At 59.0% G+C, this 17,669-nt stretch overlaps 1 protein-coding gene across 3 annotated transcripts in view; it reads right to left on the reverse strand.

Moving 5' to 3' along the window:
* Positions 1-17,669, reverse strand: part of BRF1 (BRF1 general transcription factor IIIB subunit) — a gene marked incomplete at its 5' end in the record, with an annotated part of 70,824 nt that overhangs the window by 2,832 nt on the left and 50,323 nt on the right. For all 3 annotated transcript variants that reach the window (XM_079700203.1, XM_079700202.1, XM_079700201.1), the window contains 10 exons: positions 2,649-2,905; positions 3,254-3,309; positions 3,413-3,494; positions 4,056-4,117; positions 5,644-5,913; positions 9,867-9,959; positions 10,244-10,283; positions 10,664-10,790; positions 11,995-12,088; positions 13,153-13,302. In XM_079700203.1, the coding sequence (XP_079556329.1) occupies positions 2,649-2,905; positions 3,254-3,309; positions 3,413-3,494; positions 4,056-4,117; positions 5,644-5,913; positions 9,867-9,959; positions 10,244-10,283; positions 10,664-10,790; positions 11,995-12,088; positions 13,153-13,302 (1,231 nt within the window). The remainder of the gene's footprint in view (positions 1-2,648; positions 2,906-3,253; positions 3,310-3,412; positions 3,495-4,055; positions 4,118-5,643; positions 5,914-9,866; positions 9,960-10,243; positions 10,284-10,663; positions 10,791-11,994; positions 12,089-13,152; positions 13,303-17,669) is intronic.

Genomic DNA, 17,669 nt, shown 5'->3' on the forward strand with positions numbered 1-17,669 from the left:
TTGAAGCCACTCTGCAGGGCGACAGAAGGTCCCTCTGGACAGAACCCCATGCATTCGTCAATGCTCGATGAAGGATACAAACTAGAATCGCACTGCCCTGCCGCCCAGGCACTCCAGGCCCCCCAGGCCAGCTATTTCCTGAAGCAGTCCTGGGCCATCTGCTCCCTGCCACCCCCCATACTTCCAGAAGACCGTGTGGAGGCTGCGGGCAGCAGCTGCTGTGGGAGACCCCTGTTCAGTCCTCCCACTGGTCCATCCTGAGTTTTCCCTGTTGTTGGAAGAGGAGGAGGGGGAGAGGCACGTTCTAAGACCCAAGCCCGCCCCTCCCCTCCCCTCCCAGCCTGAGAGCTTTGGTTGCCCCCTCCACCCCATCAGGCCCACAGCACTGGGCACCCACTTCTGCTAACAGCACCCCCCACAACGGGCTTGTTCCTCCTCCCTCGGGCCCTCCAAACACAAAACTCAGGGCGCTTTCTACCCAAAACCCACCGCAAGGGGCCGGGGGCGCACCCCAAGCCTCCCCGGATGCCGCTGACCTGCCCAAGGGCGACGGCGGGACCCCCAAGGGAGATGAGGCAGGTCCTCCTCCCAGCCGTGGCCACGGGAGCCATCCAGACCCAGGGACTCCCCCACCAGACCTGTGCAGGGTGGCAGGGGCAGCGCCCACACGGCAGCCGCTTCCCTCCAGGGCACAGCTTGAAGGAAGATGTGCGGGGGCAGGGAGGGGGCGCAGGTGATCGAGCTGCACCCACGGCGGCCCCAGCCCCGCACAGCCCGCTACCCTGGACCCTCCTGGCTATCTGGCCCAGCCCTGCTGTGACGTGCCAATGAACGCTGGGCACACAGGGAATGGACCCCGTAACAGCCTCTGACAGCGGACACCTGACGGCGGGGCTCTGGCCCGTCAGGCCAGGTCTGGGCAGCCCGTCCTGTGAGGGCCTCGGAAGCAGTGGCTCCGGGGTCTCAAGGAAGCCCTCGCTCTATACAGTCTGGGGCTGCAGCCTGGAGGGGACAAGGCAGCGGCTCACGGAAGGCTGTGCCCAAGCTCAGAGGAAGCCCCTCCCACATGGATGGCTCTCTGGATCCCCACCTGTCACCTGGGGAGACGTGAGCTTGGAGCCACAGCCGCAACAACCCAAGGCCCAGCAGAGAAGTCCAGAGTCCTCAGAACCCAGGAGGCGGGAGCCGGTGGCGCGCTCCCTGCCAACTGAGGGCCAGCCCGGCTGGGAGAGCGCGCCGTCAGCGGATGGGGTGAGAGCGGCTCCCGACGTGAGGGCCGCAGGAGGTGGGTCTGGGTCTCGGGCCCTCCTCTCAAAGCGCACCTGGCAGCCGTCCACGCACCGTCCTGCGGGCAGCCGGGTGACTGGCTGGGCCTCTCAGGGGGGGTCTGCGAGCACTTGGGGACACGCTCCTCCCTTCAGCCCACGGTCCCAGCCAGCCGGTGGCCTGGAGGACCCGTGGCTCCCCCACCACTTCTGTAAATGCACTGTGGGCGCCAGCCGCCAAAATGCTCACAGCCGGACGGCGAACACCATGCCCACGAGGGAACAGCCGGACCGTGTGACAGGGCTCGGCCACAGCACCTTCCACTGACAAACACAGGCTCAACCTGAGCTCTGGGAAAGCAGCCCCCTTCACCGCCGTGCATGGTGATGGGAGCAGGGGACGCCGAGCTCGGGGGTGAGGCGCCCCCTCGCCAAAGGGCAGGCCGAACAGGACGAGGCTGCCTGCCACTACCCGGAGCACGTGCAGCGACCACGCCGTGTCCAGGCAGGGGTGCTTCCCAGGCTCCAGGAGAGCGGGGGGCGGGCCTCCCACAGTGCCCGCTCTTGTGCCGGTCATCAGAAGGGAGCACGGGGACACCCAACAGGACCAGGACCAGCTGTCTGGACACTGACAGGCTGTACTGGGCGCTTGGGGACTTGGGGGCGTGGGGACTCGAGAAACAAGGGAGCAGGGTCACCAAATTACAGAAGTGTCGCAAAAACTGCGAAAAATGATTACTCCCACTTTAGAGAACAGAAATGCAAATCAGAACATCCTTACTTCTCAGACGAGTCAGGACTAGAAAACGGTAGCGACAGAGGAGAGGGGCTGGGGTGGTGGAGTGCAGCCCCACAGGGCCCTCCCCTCCGGAATCCCCCCGCCAGCACAGCCGGGGGCCAGGCTGCGGGCACACCGACCAGCCTCGGCTGCGGCAGGGGCTCTCGGCCTGGGGCGGGGGGCACTGCAGAGCTGCCTGGACCTGGCTCCACAGGGGGGTGCGTGGCCCCACCAGCCGCCAGCAGGAGGGCCCTGTGGTCAAGCTCCTATTTTCCCCACCCTACCCCACCTGCCCCATCAGTGGTTTGCTCTCCCCCGGCGGAGAGGGCAGGGGGATGGGGGACGGGCAGGCAGCGCGCAGAGCACGGCGGGGGGCCCTCCCGGGACAACGGACCCCTGGGGTGGAGAACAGGCCCGGCCCACAGGTCTCTTCAAACAGAGCAGACCCCAATGCGGCAGGACCCTTTCCAGGGCTGAAGCCCTGCTCAGCTCCTGGCCAGGGCAGCGGGGGCCACGCGGGACACCGACAGTGGTTCCCAGCACACACGTGGGGAGCGCCCTGCAGCCCTGCGCCTGCCCGACACCCAGCCCGCCTGGCACGGTACCTTTTCCCCACGCTGGCCACGGGATCAGGCCTGCTCCTGCTGGCTGGCGTTTTCCGCCGAGACAGCCTCCTGGCGCCAGCCCTCTCCTGAGGCCGGGCGTCCTCCCTGTGTGGGCCGCCCCCGCCCTTGCTGTCGAGGTCCCGGAGCACGCTGTAGTTGATCTTGCTGGAGATCTTCTTCTGCTCCAGCATCTTCTCGATGGCCTCCCCGGCCGTGCTAGCCTGGATCGGCTCCCGTCGCTTGCAAGACTTCTTGGGCTCAACGGAAACACAACATTACGCTTCCTGTAGGTCTTGGTCCTGTGAACCTGCCAGGTGCCACTCAGGACGCGGGAGCGGGGCTCAAATAATCAGGGTCGGCTGGGGAGTCTTACTCTCCCTGGAGAGTGGGGCACCCGGGCAGCCCAGCGCTGGAGGGGCCACTGGGCAGCTGCACTCTGCCCACAGCCCGCCGTGCAGAGCCCCGGCCGGGCTGGGCCCCAGGCGGGCTTTTCCAGGTCACAGGGCCGGGGCGGGGCTGGCCGGGCATCTGCCAGTGGGAGGCCAGCACAGCGCAGGGTGGGCGGCGGAAGCCCTCAGGTCCCTGAGGAAGAGGCCACGCCCTACCTTGTGCTCCTTGTAGATGCCGAGCTCCCTCTCCTTCGCGATTCTTGCTTCTTTCTCTGAAAGGTCAAGGAGCGGGGTCAGCAAGGCTGGTGCCCCAGGGCACCTGGGCAGGTGGGGGTCCACGGGGCCCGCGTCCCAGGGCGCCTGGCGGGCACTCACCCCGCTGCTCCCGCAGGTACTCGGCGTTCTCCCGCATCCACAGCTCGGCCTTCACGCGGGCTTCGGCCTCGTTCAGGATGTACTGGGGCAGAGTGCGGCGCCACGGTCAGAGGGCACGCCCGGAGCCCGGCTCTGCCAACGTGCTCCCCCTCACACACACCGGTCAGGAAGTAGGCCTCCGACCCAGGAGGGAACGTGGGTGGAGACCCGGCTAACGCCTCGGCGTCCTCCACCCCTTCCAGGCCGGCCTGAGGGCCACATCTATGAACCAACCCCGCAGCAAACGCCCCCTGACTCTTGGCAGTTTGCGGTCCCCCAGGGCACGGGAGCCAGGCCAGCCAGAGCGCAGGGACATGGATCCCGGAGAAGGAACTGAGGTGAGGGCTCAAGACGCCAACTTAAGAACACGCAGGTGGCCTCAGGCACAAGGTGATTGGTGACAAATAGGGGAAAGGCTTCCCGCCTGCCAGAGAACAAGCATTGCTGGGCAAACTGCTAAGAGCCCGTCTGAACGACGGCAGACCCAGGGGGATATGGAGCTGTGCCCCCAGCCCACGGGAGCTTCCCAATGGGGCACAGCCTGGCACCCCACGGACCCCAACCAGCACCCCCGGCAAGGCCACTGACAGCTCATGGCGCTTACTCTGTCGATCTCGAGGTCATCGATGCCACTGAGGTCGAGCTCACCGTCCCCGGAAGCATCTTCTAGAGGGAAGCACAGCCTGGCATTCAGGGTCAACGTCCAGTTAAACGAGCACATACATCACCTGGGCCGTCTCAGGACTCGGGGATGCGGCCAAGGGCTTCTAGCACCCGCTTCCTCCCGGCCGCCAGCCGGTCCCAGCCCCCATTCCTGCGAGTGCAGGGCACAGGGGGCGAGGCTTACATCCCAGTGCCTCGTGGAGGAAGCACGATGCTAACTTGGAAGACCTCCGAGTCCTCACGCTCTCCTGTACAGAACGCTTTTCAGATCAACAAGCCCATGAGAGGGGGCCTCGGGAAGCCTTCCGTGACCATGCTCAGGACACCCCCAAAACCTGTCGGCCACCACCCTCCCGCCCCAGCTGGTCAACAGCACAACCTGCATGGCCCAGAAACCGGGGCTGGCCCTGCTGTGGGCTGCCCCTCGTCATCCGACGGTTCTCTGCCCCGTCCTGTTGGTTCCAGCCCGACAGGGACTGGGAATGCTCTCCTGCCAGCAGTCTGTCAGGGATGCTCTCCGGTCACGTTGCCGCTCCGCGGCTGAGGCTGGGCGCTCGGACACACCCCCATGCCCCTCTGCGGTCAGCCTCGCTCCCCTTGCTCTCTCAGCTCCAGACAGCTTGGCCTCTTTCTGTCCAGGTCGCAGTGCCCCCCAGCTGCCTCAGGGCCTTTGCACATGCCCTCTGCTCAGCGCACTGTGGGACCTGTCCCGGGTTCCACTCATACGGCAGCCCCTTTGGGGTACAACCCACATGTACCTAACTGATGCGCTGGGTCTGTGTCACATCCCTCTCCCCTCTAGACTACCACCACCAGGGTAGGCGCATGACCGCCCATCGCCACGCCCAGCCACAGGGCACAGGAGGAACACCTGAGCAGCGTCCCTCTCACAGAGGCTCCACACAGACACCAAGCCTTTGGTGCCCAGAGGAGAGGAGGCAGGGCCCACCTTACGGTGACACTGCGACAAGACCAAACCCACTGCCCTCCTGGAGCTGCCTGCGCACCAGGCCCCCCCGGGGGAGGAACAGCTGGGGCCCTGCACAGGCGCCCCGGCACCGCAGGCACTGGAGCCGAGCAAGTGACATCCGTCCGACCAGTGGAGACGCCGCCTTTGGCCGACACTTTCCCACCAGGTTAGATGCAGAGGTGAGGGCAGGGGATGCCAGTCTGTCCCCATGGCCCCTCTGTAGCATGGGGCCTCTGCACTGAGGCCTCCCGAGTTGCACAGGGGCAGGAAGGAGCCTCCAGCCACAGCCCGACCAAACTGAGGGCTCTGGTCAGCGGAGGAGGGTCCCGGAGATGCTGACGAGCCCTGTGGCATTCAGGCGTCAGCACAGCTGGGGTCGCTGATTGCTCACACAGCCTGCAGCGGAGCTGGCAGTGCCCCTCCCAAGCCCACCCTTCTAGGGGGCCCCTCAGAAGCAACACCTCCAACTCCCACAGGCAGCGGGGGACGACCCAGGCCCGGAAGCCCCGCCCCACCCGCCCGGAGGAGCCCCCCACCCCCCCAGCCCCGGGGCACTCACTGGGGTCCCGGCTCTGGGAGGAGATGCACTCTCGGATGGAGTCCGAGATGCCCAAACTGGCCGCAGTGGGCAGAGGGCCGAGCAGGGACTCCAGGGCGGGGGGCCTGTTGCCTCCCTCAGGGCCTTCTGCTGCCTCCGAGCTGCCAGGAACGCCTCCGCCAAGGAGCTCCTGGTAGAAGTCCCTGTTCAGGTGGCTGGCGGCGGCCTCCAGCTCTTCATCCTCGGCGTCCTCCTCACCAAACAGGCTGGATGTGGAGTCCTCGGCGGAGCCTAGGGACACAATTTCACGCACCACCTGTTAACCAGGCAGGAAGCCACAGAGCCCGCTTGGTGAAGAGGAGCATTTCCACCCAGCTGCAAAAGGCACGTATTCCAAAAGATGTGCCTTGTCCCAAGGGCGCCCAACACCCACACACCCATGAACGGGCCTCAGCCCACACCTCACACGTGGTGCAAAGAGTAACTCAAAATGGATCAGATGTGAACCTAACAGCTAAAACTATAAACATTTCAGAGAAACAATGGAAAGATAGGTGACTGTGAAGTAAACAAAAACTTCTTATACATGACGCTGAAAGCAGAATCAATAAAGCACTGATAAGTTGGATTTCATCAAAACTGAGAACTCTAGGGCTTCCCTGGTGGCGCAGTGGTTGAGAATCTGCCTGCCAATGCAGGGGACACAGGTTCGTGCCCTGGTCTGGGAAGATCCCACATGCTGCGGAGCAACGAAGCCCATGGGCCACAACTACTGAGCTCGCGCACCTAGAGCCCATGCTCAGCAGCAAGAGAAGCCCACACACCGCAACGAAAAGTAGCCCCCGCTCGCTGCAATGCGAGAAAGCCCGCGTGCAGCAACGAAGACGCAACGCAGCCGAAAATAAATAAACAAACAAACAAACAAACAAAGACAGTTACACGAATGTTCACAGCAGGTTACATGCAACAGTCCAAGACTGGAAATAATCCCAGGGTCCTTCCACCCAGGACTGGGTGCACTTGGGGACCACGACTCCACAAAGAGGGCTGATCTAGCGACGGACAGCTCAGAACAACTACACCGAGTGAAAAAGCCAGGGTAGAAACGGGGTACACACTACACGATCCCACGTACGTAAACAACACGACTAATTTCCAGCGACAGGAGGCAGCTGCACACCGGGGTAGGCACTCGCCGGGCCCTGGGCCTGGAATGCACACCCCCGACCACACGCACGGCTCCCTCACGCCCTCTCAGCCCCTTGCTTGGAAGCCCACGCCATTACCGTGTGTGTCACCAGACATCCCGCAGGAGGACCAGCAGAGGGAGGACATCGGTCAGTCCGCTCTGTCCGCCGTGGGGTCCCAGGGCCCAGTGCCCTGCACGCACACGACACGTCCTCCGGAGGGAAGGACTCGTGCCTGCGTCCGTGGCCCGCGTCCTCCTCCAGCCCAGCCTCCGTCCTCGCCGCAGAGGAGGGGACGCGGGAGCTGCGGCTTCCTCGCCGGGGCTGGAGGCTCAGGGGCCGTTCACGAGGACGCAATGGATCCGAGGAGCGACCCGCGGCCAAGGCGGGCTGGGCCCGGCCCTTCCTTCTTGAGACAACGGACGCAACATGGAGATGGTCCAGATAACCAAACGGCAGGGGCACGGAGGAGGACACGTCCCCGATGGTCTCCCCAGAAGGGAAGTGTGTGAAAAGCTGGAACTGGAGCAGGAGACGAGCGGCCCCTCCACAGCGCCTGGTAAGCGCGACAGCGGCCACTGGCAGCCGGGCGCGGGCAGGAGGGCGAGCCCGTGTCCTCGCCACGGCTGGGAGGTGCGAACAGGCGCTGCCCGAGAAAGAGGACTGAAGAAACCGCGTGAAGGACAACACTGGGACAAAACCCAGACCTTCCCAAGGTCCAGAGAACACCAAGCGAGGCGGCACATAAGCAAACATAAAAGAGCTCGCTTCCACTGTTGAAAGAGAAAAAGCTCTCAGGCTGGATCAGAAAGCAGAGCCCAATTCTCTGCTGCCTAGAAGAGGAGGACACAGACGGAACAGGTGGGGCAAGCAGAGCAGAGACCACCAGATGTGCCCCCAGGCCGCGGAGGGCGCCAGGCACCGAACACAAGCCAGCCTCAGCCAGAACACGGCGGCCACCTCTGTCTGCAAGAGGACCTCAAAACTGATGACGTGACCAGTGAGACGCCCCGACAGACACAGAGCCCAGCTCAGCGGGACGGGAGCAGAGGGGGCGTCCTCCCGAGCACCACTGGCGTCTCCAACCAGCGGGCCTGTGGCCACAAGAGTTGATGGCACAAGGGAGGGACAGCGCCAGCAGCACACCCGGTCACAGCGCAGTAAACGTGGACGTTAACAACAACTCTTAACTCCCTCACTTGGCTCTTCGCACCAAAGACAAACGTACTCCGCGACTGGGAGTGGCGCGAAGTGTCTGCTGCCAGGACAGTGGGCCGCAGCTCCGACGACGCTCGGGCCCTGCCCTGCACGCGTGCGTCAGAGGGAACCAGCCGGGCAGCAACCTCAGTTTAGAGCAAGGAGAGAAGCTGTGAGGAGGACAGAGCGGAGGGAAGCGGGAATCACCAGCGGCGTCCAGGAAGGCAGCGGGGCTCATGAGTCAGTGCAAGAGCTGGCTGAATGGAAAATCAACAACCTAGCCAGGTTAAAAAAAACCAAAACAACAACAACAACAAAAAAGAAACAAACTATGCAGAATAAGAAAGGATAAAAATGAAAACAACCAGAGAAACAATAAAGTCAGAAGTATCTTAAGATACAAGTTTGTTCAAATCTGTGCCTGGATGGGACGCCGTGGCAGCCTGAGAACAGAGAGGTTCACCGTCTGGCCAGGCAAGGCCTTCCCAGACCACGGGACACTGTGGAAATGACGGACCACATTCACTGACCCAAGAAAACCCTGTGTTCTCTCCGCAGACCCTGCAGACATCAGAAACACTCCCCAACGGCTGAGATAGGACGGCTCAGTGCAAACGGCGGTGGGTGTTCCCTTTACAGGACAACGTGGTATTTCAGCCCAAAGCGTGTAGTGTGTGTCCCGGGCGGCACGGAGGCCTTGCAGGGAAGCCGGATGACGTGCCCGTTGTCGCAGGCAAGACTCAGCAGGGTCTTGAAGGGTCAAGCAATGGACTAGGCAAGAGCAAGGAAGGAGGGGCCTAGACATCGGGAGGAGGGGCCTAGACATCGGGAAGGGCAGTGAAGCACCACTATGTGAAGACGGCCTAACCCACCGAGTACTCGAATAGTCCAGCGATGAGCTCAAAAGGACTGAAAGCAGTAACAGAAGCCCTAACGTACAAGAGCACAAAAGCAGCACCTGGAAACCAGTGTCTTCCACAGACACAGCAGCTGAAGACGCCACTTATGGCAGCAACAGAGAAGGCAGTGCAGCTGGGGCCCAAAGCACCCGAGGCAAGGCCTCAGACTCAGAAGAAAAGCCCTGGGAGGGAGACAGCCCGCTCTCGCTCTCGGGGGGAGGACGGCGCCAACCTGCCGCAGGTGATGGACAGAGTGGAGAGCCGGGCTGTGTGGGAAAGTGAACAGGGCGGCTGCAGCCCCAGGGGAGAGGCGGTGAGCAGGTGCTCGCCTTCCAGACTGGAGGACTGATGGGACCGATGCTTACTCAGCACCCGTCCCTGTCCTGTGAGCCAGAGAGGGGGTGGGAAGGCGTCGGCCGCGGACCCGCAGAGCGTGAGCGGAGGGGGCGCCCCGAACCGGCCGGCGTGTCCCCGGAGCACGGCGAGGGAGGCAACGTGGGAGAAATGAAAACCACACATACACGAAGAGATCTGTCCGAGGGGGCTCACGGCAGCTTCGCGAGGCCCCAAACCAGAAACGGGGGTGCGCAAGAGCCGCGATGGGACGCGGGGAGAGGCGGCAGTGGGGAGGGCTGTGTGGGCCGCGGCCACGGGCGCAGGGCGAGCTCTTTCCCACAGGCAGCGTCTGCCAATGAGTGAGTACCCTGAGGGCAACGGGGACAGGAGACTGGTCTGGAAGACTCAGCCGCCCTGGAGCTGCTGGGGACAGGGTGGCTCGGGGTGTCCTGGGAGCAGCTGACGCCCAGCTCGGCGCGTGGAGGCCTGGGGCGGGCGTGGAGCCAAGAGACAGGACGCACGGCCACAGTGGGGGCGGCAGGAGAGGCAGCGAAGCTCGGCGGCGGGGCAAGTGCCAGACACGGGTGAACTGAGCCAGCGGGTGAGGAGACGTGGCTGGACTCACCATCTTTTGTCAGGCTGGCAAGGGCCCCCTTTGCCTTTGGCCGGCTGTTTTCTAGTTCAATCTCAATTGCGTCCTGGTAGCTGGATATTTCACCTGAAGCAATACATTTAACAGCAAAAAGTAAGCACAGGGGACTTCCCTGATGGTCCAGTGGCTAAGACTCTGCGCTCCCAGTGCAGGGGGCCCGGGTTCAATCCCTGGTCAGGGAACTAGATCCCACATGCATGCCGCAACTAAGGAGCCTGTCTACCACAACGAAGACCCAGTGGAACCAACCAAACAAACAAACAAATAAAGTGTTTTTTTTAAAAAAACCAAGCACACAATCTGTTCCTATAAGGACCTGAAGCACCCGTACATTAAGATGGGCTGGTTACCTTCCACTTCCTCCAGCTGTTTTGACAGGACTTGTTCCAGCTGAAAAGGAATCGGACGAATGCATTTAGTGAAAGGAGCAAGAGCGGTGCCTGCCAGTACCCGGAGGCCTCTCGACCCCAAAGCAGGTCCCCAGCCTGACGAGAGGGACTTGGGCTTCAGGCCCTCAGAGACATGAGCACCAGGGCCCTCAGGGAGGCGGCTTGCCCCGGAAACTGTATGGGATGCACTGAGGGGGGTCTGGGGAGACCCAACAGCAGATGAGATGGCTCGGGGCCCAGGAGGGACTGCGCTCAGCGTGGCGCACCCTGGCCCCCACCCAGGCTCAGCACCTTGCCCCCCCTTCGGTCTTCATAGCTAAGCCACTGCTGTGAAGGAACAGCAGGAAAGGGGCGGGGCTGCCAGGCCCGCGGGCGGCCCACCTGCTTCATCCGCAGCTTCCTCTGCCCGGCTGTGTAGGACGGGGGGTCGCACTCCTCCTCCAGGTCGACCTTCATGAACTCGTCCACGGTCAGCTGACTGGTGGGGGTATCTTCAAACTCCGTGAGCCTGAAACAGACGCTTGAAAGGGAACCTGGTGCCCGAGAACAGCGCTCAAACCAGCACCCAGGGCTTCCCTGCTGGCAAAGGGGTTGGGAATCCGCCTGCCAATGCAGGGGGCACGGGTTCGAGCCCTGGTCCGGGAAGATCCCACGTGCCGCGGAGCCACTAAGCCCGCGAGCCACAACTACTGAGCCCGCGTGCCACAACTACTGAAGCCCACACGCCTACAGCCCACGCTCCACAAAAAGACAAGCCACCGCGATGAGAAGCCCGCGCACCACAAGGAAGAGCAGCCCCCGTTTGCAGCAACTAGAGAAAGTGCACGTGCAGCAAAGATCCAACGCAGCCAAAAAATAAATAAAACAAATTAAAAAAAACCCAGCACCCCGTTTACAAAACAGTCCCTCAGGGGTGTTGGTTCCCAGGCCCAGCACCCTGCCGCACACAGCTGTGAGCACAGGCCCGGGGGCTGTCCGGTAGCCTCTCAGCCCCTACTCTATCCTGCCGATAGCTTGGGCCCCTGGGAGAAAAAGGCACAGCGCCCTCATTGCTCCCACAGGTAGAATCATGAAGGCCCCAGAAGGAAGGAGGCCGAGCCACCGGTCCCAGGCAGGCAGGGCTCCTGCACTGCAGTGTGCCCGGCCATACTTAATTCTTGTCCATTTCCTACATTTTATACAATCTTCAAAATGTTCAACAGAAAAAATTTTAAAGAGAAGCAGAGTTCAAATAAGCAAAATAAATTTCCCTCTGCCTTTGAAAACTGCCACAGGATATGATCTCAGTTGAAAGACAACCATCAAGAGCTCCAGACTCAGGGTAAATACCCTACACTGACGGCTGTGCCAGCAACTCTGGGCTGGTGACTCTCTAGTCACAGTCTACGTGGAGCTACCGCTGGAGCTGCCGTAATGACCCTGTGAACACGGTACCCAAAGCAGGGGCTCACCCGACCACTCCATTACAGGGACACAGTGGCCCTGTGCTTGAGCCTGGTTTCCCCCAGGGAGACCGGTCACTCAGGCTGCACCAGCCAGGACACAGGCAAGGCCACTCTCAGTACCTGTTTCCTGACCTGTGAGTCAGGGTGACTTTACAAACCACCGTCCACCTCAACACAGGGTGGAAGAAAGGGGCCACCACTTGGACGGACCAAGACGCTGTACAGGGAAGCCTGGCCAAGACCCCGGCGGCGACAAGAGCGACCCACCTCTTGCGCAGCGTGGATTCGCACACCTTGACCACGCTGATGACCTCTTTGACGGTTCTCCGGAAATCGTGCATCCTGGCTGCAACTAGAAGTGCTGGAAAGGAACACAGTGGGGAATTCAGAAACAGGATGCTCCTGCCAAAAACAGCACCGATCCTGTGCGCAGAGGACTGATGACCCCATAGTGCGACCAGCTGGAAAGACAGCGCCAGAGGGTGCTCTGGGAGCCCCTGGGGCGACACCGTCCTCCTCACCTTACTGTGGGCGGTGCTGTACGGTCTGCACGACTGTCAGAACACCTAAGATCCACCAACCGCTTTGCAGGCAATTATACAATAATTTTTAAAAACGTAAGAAGTACTGCATCACACATTCCTTTTTTAAACACAAGAAAAATTAAAATACACTTTTTGAGAACTTTGTGTAACCTCTCAAAGCAAACAAATGAACTTTGAGGTGACCTGTATGGGAAACACTGGCTGGTGATGGACAAGCCAGGAATCGGGGAGAGAGGGAGTGGGCCCAGGTTTGCTGTGCTGGTGACCACAACTGGCTGGATCCTAGAAGAGGGCCAGATTCTGGACTGCAAGCTCGGGAGTCAGGCTTGGAGATGGAAAATGCATCTCAGGAAGCACTGATCCTGCTGGTTGCTGAGCGCTCTGCAAAGGAGTGGACTCGACCTTGTGGGGCAAGGTAAGAGGCTAAGAGGAAGAGTAACGGCCCTCCTGGGGAGGGGCTCCAGGTCCAGGGAGTGTCAGGAACAGAGCAGGAGGGCCGTCTGTGGGCTGCTGCCACCTGGAGGGGAGATGAGACAACTGTCTTTTGGGGAACGGGGAGCTAGCCCAAAAGCCCGGGGTGCCCTGTGCAGCAATGACTCAGCACGGCTGCACCTCAACATTCTAGCCTCAGGTCAAGGCCAGGAAGCTTGGCAGTCCCCTTGGCCTCTGAGGGTCCTGCCTGTTCCCCGAGACAGAGGGGAGGCCAACAGGGAGCAGGTATAAGTCCCTGAGGGCTGGGTTAGCGCTGGGCAAGGGAGGCCAGCAGGCAGCCCTGGAGACAACCCACTACCTACCTGCTCGTCCTGCTGAAGGGTCGGGACAGAAAGCACCCGCACGCTGGCAGCGGGACCCAGCCAGCGTGACTCCAAGACCGCCTTACCTGCCCCACAGAGGCCCGAAGGGCGCCGGCCCGTGTGCATCCAGTCCCTCTTCATCCTCTGCAGGAGCCTCAGGGCCGTCATGGACACCTCGTGGTTCTTGTCACCGAACTCCAGCAGGTGGGCGAAGCGCGGGATGTACAGGCAGGGGTCTGCGGAAGACACGCACCTCAGCCAGCCGTATGCGCCCTGGAACAGGAGTGTGCAGTGCCAGGAGGCCCTGCGGTGCATGTGCTCCACATCTGGCAGCACACGGAAACCCACCTGGTGCGACAGGTGCCCCCCCGCCCTGCCCCCCCTCGGGCCACCCTCACCTGTCCTTCCACCGCACAGGCTCCCCAGGGCCCCTTTCCTCCGACACGAGCCCCCCTCCTGGACACGCAACCTCCTGGACACGCAGCCTCCTGGAGCAGCTGTAGACACTGCGGCCGGGCAGCTGCTGCACCCCGAGTGGAGCCGGTGGGCAGGACGCGCGTGCCCTGCCACGTGACATGGGGGCCCCAAGCCTGCGTACACATCGCACACGCTCCTGCAGACGCATACGCAAAACCCCGCCGCTTCATCTGGCATTTCGTGGACTGCTGTGAGTCAGCCAATTTTTTACGTACTTATTTTCTGTGCTTACTCTCGTGTAATGCCAGCTTACATCGTCTGCCCTCCTGTCTACGGGCGTGTGCACCTCTTCAGATGAACACCTCTCTCACTAAGGGAGCGTCAGCCCGGCTCAGGAGGGACCGGAGCTGCCTGCACACACACTCTGTCCCTCCTTACCAGCACTCCCTCACGCAGCTTTGGGCTAGAAGCTTCACAGAGCGAGCAAACACCCCCAAGTAATTTACTCAATTCAGCTAAGTGTCTGGATTGCCATAGGCAACTGAAGGACCCCTACAGAGCTCTATGACAGAGAAGAGCGAGGCGAGACCTCCTTTGGACAAGATCATCCAGGAAGGCTGTGCTCAGGGGGCCGTGGCGGAGGCCCGAGGAGGGGGTTCCAGGGGGGGACGGGCTGGCCCGGAAGCAGGTGAGTACAGGCAGACGGAGGAGGATGAAGGGCAGACCGGGAAGACCCTGGGAGGCCCAGGAGGGAAGGGAACTGGTCAGCTCATCTCTGACACCCCCAACAGCAGCGCAAGCAGGGGTGTCAGAGGCCCCAGCTGTTTGCCAACACCCAGCACCGACCTTCTGGGCCCCAGCCTGCCCACCTCTCCTGGCCTCCCTACATCTACAGGGCATTCACGACTGGGCTCTGGTCCCTGGAAGCCCCAGAGATCCTACGAGCACCTCTTCCACCCCTGCCGGCCTTGGCTCACATAAAGGACCCAGGGAAGGTTTCTGAGGCCACAGAGATTGGCAGTCGCCCCTGAAGCAGCCTGGCTCGCCCGGGACCGCATGGTTTCAGGCGGACACTCCCCTGCACTGACCGAGGAGGCTGTGGTGGCATAGGGAGCAGTGCCTCTTGGTTGCCTTATGCCAGCCGGACCCTAACAGCCACCCAGCTCAGCTCAGCCAACACAGTGTGGAAATTAATAAGGGCAACCTCACGTAAAACGGAGGCGGGAAGCCCTGAAGGGGGCGCTCCCACACCAGGCCCTCCTTCCCAGCTTGCTTTGCGCTTCTGGGCAGGAAGAAGCTGGTGCGCTGCCCCGGGAAGAGGAAGGAAGCTTTTCTCCCGGCCCAGCAACAGCCCAGCCAATGAGAAACTGCCGCACCCTCAGCTCTCAATTTCCTCCAATGGAGACTGGAAAACCTTAAAAGCAGCCCCGCCCAACTTCCTCCTCCCCCCACGCCCCCCCACGCCCCCCCCCCCCATAAAGGAAGGCTCCTCTCCATTGTTGCAGGACTTGCCTGTGGTTTGCCATAGCTTGCGGGTCCTGAACTGCAACTCCCCTGCCTCTCCCGAGTAAACTTATGTTGCTGGTAACGTAACTGGCTGTTTTAGGTTGACAACAGGCAGCTACTACCACTTAACCCCCTTTCAGAGACGACAAGGTGGCCAAAGTGGGGCAGAGTCAGCTGAGCCTAGGCAGTCTGGAGCTACACCTACTTCCACTGTGGGTGTTTTGTTTTGGGTTGGTTTGGGGTTTTGGGGGGTTATTCGGTTGCTTAAAAAGATATTATTGGGACAAAACATTTTAAAAATATAATTTCTGGGCTTCCCTGGTGGCGCAGTGGTTGAGAGTCTGCCTGCTAATGCAGGGGACACGGGTTCGAGCCCTGGGCTGGGAGGATCCCACATGCCGCGGAGCGACTAGGCCCGTGAGCCACAACTGCTGAGCCTGCGCGTCTGGAGCCTGTGCTCCGCAGCAGGAGAGGCTGTGATAGTGAGAGGCCCGCGCACTGCGATGAAGAGTGGCCCCCGCTTGCCACAACTAGAGAAAGCCCTCGCGCAGAAACGAAGACCCAACACAGCAAAAATAAATTTAAATAAATAAATAAATAAATAAAAATATAATTGCTAAGGTTTCTAATTATTTACAGTAAAACAAAACCCATCAGAACGGGATTAAATTAAAAGCACGTTAAAAGATCTCATCCTGATTTGGGTGGAACTTTGACGCTGATTAGTTCTTGAAATAGAAAACTGTAGTACTGGTAAAAATTTCAAGGCAAACATGCCAGCAGTCTGGGATAGGTGTGGAATGGACTGGGGCATTTAAAGTAGGGAGAAGAAGAAAAAAAAAAAAATTAGGAGAAAATAACAAACCACAAGTATAGATCACACAATGTAAGTTAAATTCCCTAATCAGCTTGCACAAAAGCGCTAAAACTAGGATATAGTGTTTACAAGAGACACTTAAAAATAATGCAAAAAGGTGAAGATCAAAAGGCTATGCTGGGACCCATGAAGCAGGTCACCAGGAGAAAAAGGGCAGCTGTGAAGGGAGCAGCAACACAGGACTCACAGCAAGGGATCACTGAAAGGGACACAGACGAATGTTTCTTATGATGGAAAGGACAAGATGATCTTAAAGACAGGACAGGCACAAATCTGTAGACACACGGGGAAAGAGAAAGCATTAAATAAAGCAAAAAGTGTTGGAAACAGAAATTTCCACACTTGATATGAAATTTTAACATAACCACAATGGTACGAGATTTTTAACACAATTCCCTCAAATTTGACAGACTGGCTTGGGGGAAAAAAAAAGACCAAATGGGGAACTGGATGCCATCACCATAGGCTCAATTTAACAAATATGTTTTAAAGTCAGTACCTTACAAAAAGTAATCATTCTTTTCCAAAGTCTGTGGAAAAAGTCTGTGGAACAGTTATGAAAATTGACCGTGTATTAAAGAACAAAGAAACCCTCCCTACATCCCAGAGAACAGAAATATCACAGGATGTGCCCTTTGACCTCAAGGGCAAGAAAACTAAAAATTAGCAAGACAAGGGTACACAGCCCCCTCACCTCCAGACAAACTATTAGAAAATTAAAGAACAATTTTCTAGGTAACTTAATAGACTTAGGTGCTTAGGTAAGGACAAAATAATGAACTAAGTAGTTAAATAAAAAACTAACGAAGTGAAATATTTAAAACAGGCAAAAAAGAAGACTTAAATAGACATTTCTCCAAAGACGATATACAGATGGGCAACCAGCACATGAGAAACTGCTCAACATCACTATTACAGAAATGAAAATCAAAACTCCAACAAGGTACCACCTCATAACAGTCAGAATGGCCATCAACAACAAAAAAAATTTACAAATAATAAATGCTGGAGAGGGTATAGAGAAAAGGGAACCCTCCTACCCTGTTGGTGGGAATGTAAATTGGTACAGCCACTATGGAGAACAGTATGGAGGGTCCTTAAAAAACTAAAAATAGAGTTACCATATGACCCAGCAATCACAATCCTGTGTATATCAGGAAAAGATACATGCACATTGATGTTCACAGCAGCACTATTCACAGTAGCCAAGATGTCCATTGAGAGAGGAGTGGATGAAGATGTGGTACACATACACAATGGGATATTACTCAGCCATAAAAAAGAAGGAGGGACTTCCCTGGTGGCACAGTAGTTAAGAATCCACCTGCCAATGCAGGGGACATGGGTTCGATCTCTGGTCTGGGAAGATCCCACATGCCACTGAGCAACTAAGCCCGTGCGCCACAACTACTGAGTCTGCGCTCTAGAGCCCGCGAGCCACAACTACTGAGCCCGCGTGATGCAACTACTGAAGCTCACGCGCCTAGAGCCCGTGCTCCGCAACAAGAGAAGCCACCGCAATGAGAAGCCCCTGCTCCCGCAGCTAGAGAAAGCCCGCGCGCAGCAATGAAGACCCAACGCAGCCAAAATTTTTTTTAAAAAGAAGGAAATAATGCCACTTGCAGCAACATGGATGGACGTAGAGATTATCATACTAAATGAAGTAAACCAGAGAAAGACAAATACCATGTGATATTGCTTATATGTGGAATATTAAAAAAAAAAGATACAAACCAACTTATTTACAAAACAGAAAGAGACTCACAGCCATAGAAAACTTATGGTTTTCCCAAAGGGGAAGGG

This window comes from Hyperoodon ampullatus (assembly GCF_949752795.1).
Source record: "Hyperoodon ampullatus genome assembly, chromosome: 3".
NCBI classification, from domain to species: Eukaryota; Metazoa; Chordata; class Mammalia; order Artiodactyla; family Ziphiidae; genus Hyperoodon; species Hyperoodon ampullatus.